This window comes from Sinocyclocheilus rhinocerous, unplaced genomic scaffold, assembly GCF_001515625.1.
Source record: "Sinocyclocheilus rhinocerous isolate Xijiao unplaced genomic scaffold, SAMN03320098_v1.1 C35935735, whole genome shotgun sequence".
NCBI lineage: Eukaryota > Metazoa > Chordata > Actinopteri > Cypriniformes > Cyprinidae > Sinocyclocheilus > Sinocyclocheilus rhinocerous.
This window is the reverse complement of record NW_015768167.1, coordinates 1-713: the sequence shown is the minus strand read 5'-3', so window position 1 is coordinate 713 and position 713 is coordinate 1. Positions and strand designations below refer to the sequence as shown.

Sequence of the window (713 nt, the reverse complement as noted above, 5' to 3'; positions counted from 1 at the left end):
TTTTTTTGTCTTAAAGGCTTATTATCTCATATGTCAGGCTTTAAAGACCGCTTTCACCGTCCAATAAATTCCTCAAATCATAAAGCCCTACGTTTATTCTTTTTGACGAAATAGTTTCAGTCTCGAGTATCAGGTTTCAGAAGTTTGACTTCACGCTGCTGTCACTGTATTGTAGTGTTCACAGCGTTTGAAACGTCGCGTCTCATCATGAAATGTGTTGATCTCCAGAGCTCTGCAGGCTCGAGCGTGCAGACAGATGATGACTTCTATGACAGATCAACACAGAGAGGATGATGATGATGATGATGAAGGACCCGCAGAGCCTCAGCGATCCTCACTGTTTGAGCTCAAAGCCAAAGGGAAGAAAAAAGCCGTGGTTCCCATCAACAGAGTGAAGGCCTCGGCCGGATGTGAGCAGAACCTCTTCAGCGAGTGTTTTCAGTGTATGAAGCAGTAGATGCAGGTATGCGGTGCGATCACACTGTTGTTTTGTGCCACAGACGCTCGCGGGCTCCAGTTTAAACAGCCGCTGGGCCCCAAACAGAACAGTCGGCTGGTGATCTTTGATGAGAATAAAGCTTCTGAAACAGAGACGCAGGAGCCCAAATTTGAGGTCTGGACAGCGCCACCTACTGCCCGAGCCAAAGAGAACGAACAGAAGCCTGAGAAATGGACCGATGTGAAGGTACGAGAGTTGAGCTGTATGCTAATAT

The 713-nt window shown here is 47.1% G+C and overlaps 1 protein-coding gene across 1 annotated transcript; it reads left to right on the top strand.

The window, feature by feature from the left end:
- Window positions 1-60: 60 nt before the first annotated feature.
- On the top strand, window positions 61-701 carry LOC107735272 (mitotic checkpoint serine/threonine-protein kinase BUB1 beta-like; the record flags this gene model as incomplete). Its single annotated transcript, XM_016547013.1, has 2 exons — window positions 61-410; window positions 501-701. Coding segments are annotated over exons 1-2 (355 nt in total), but the record flags the coding sequence as incomplete, so codon positions are not given.
- Between the last annotated feature and the right edge of the window lie 12 nt (window positions 702-713).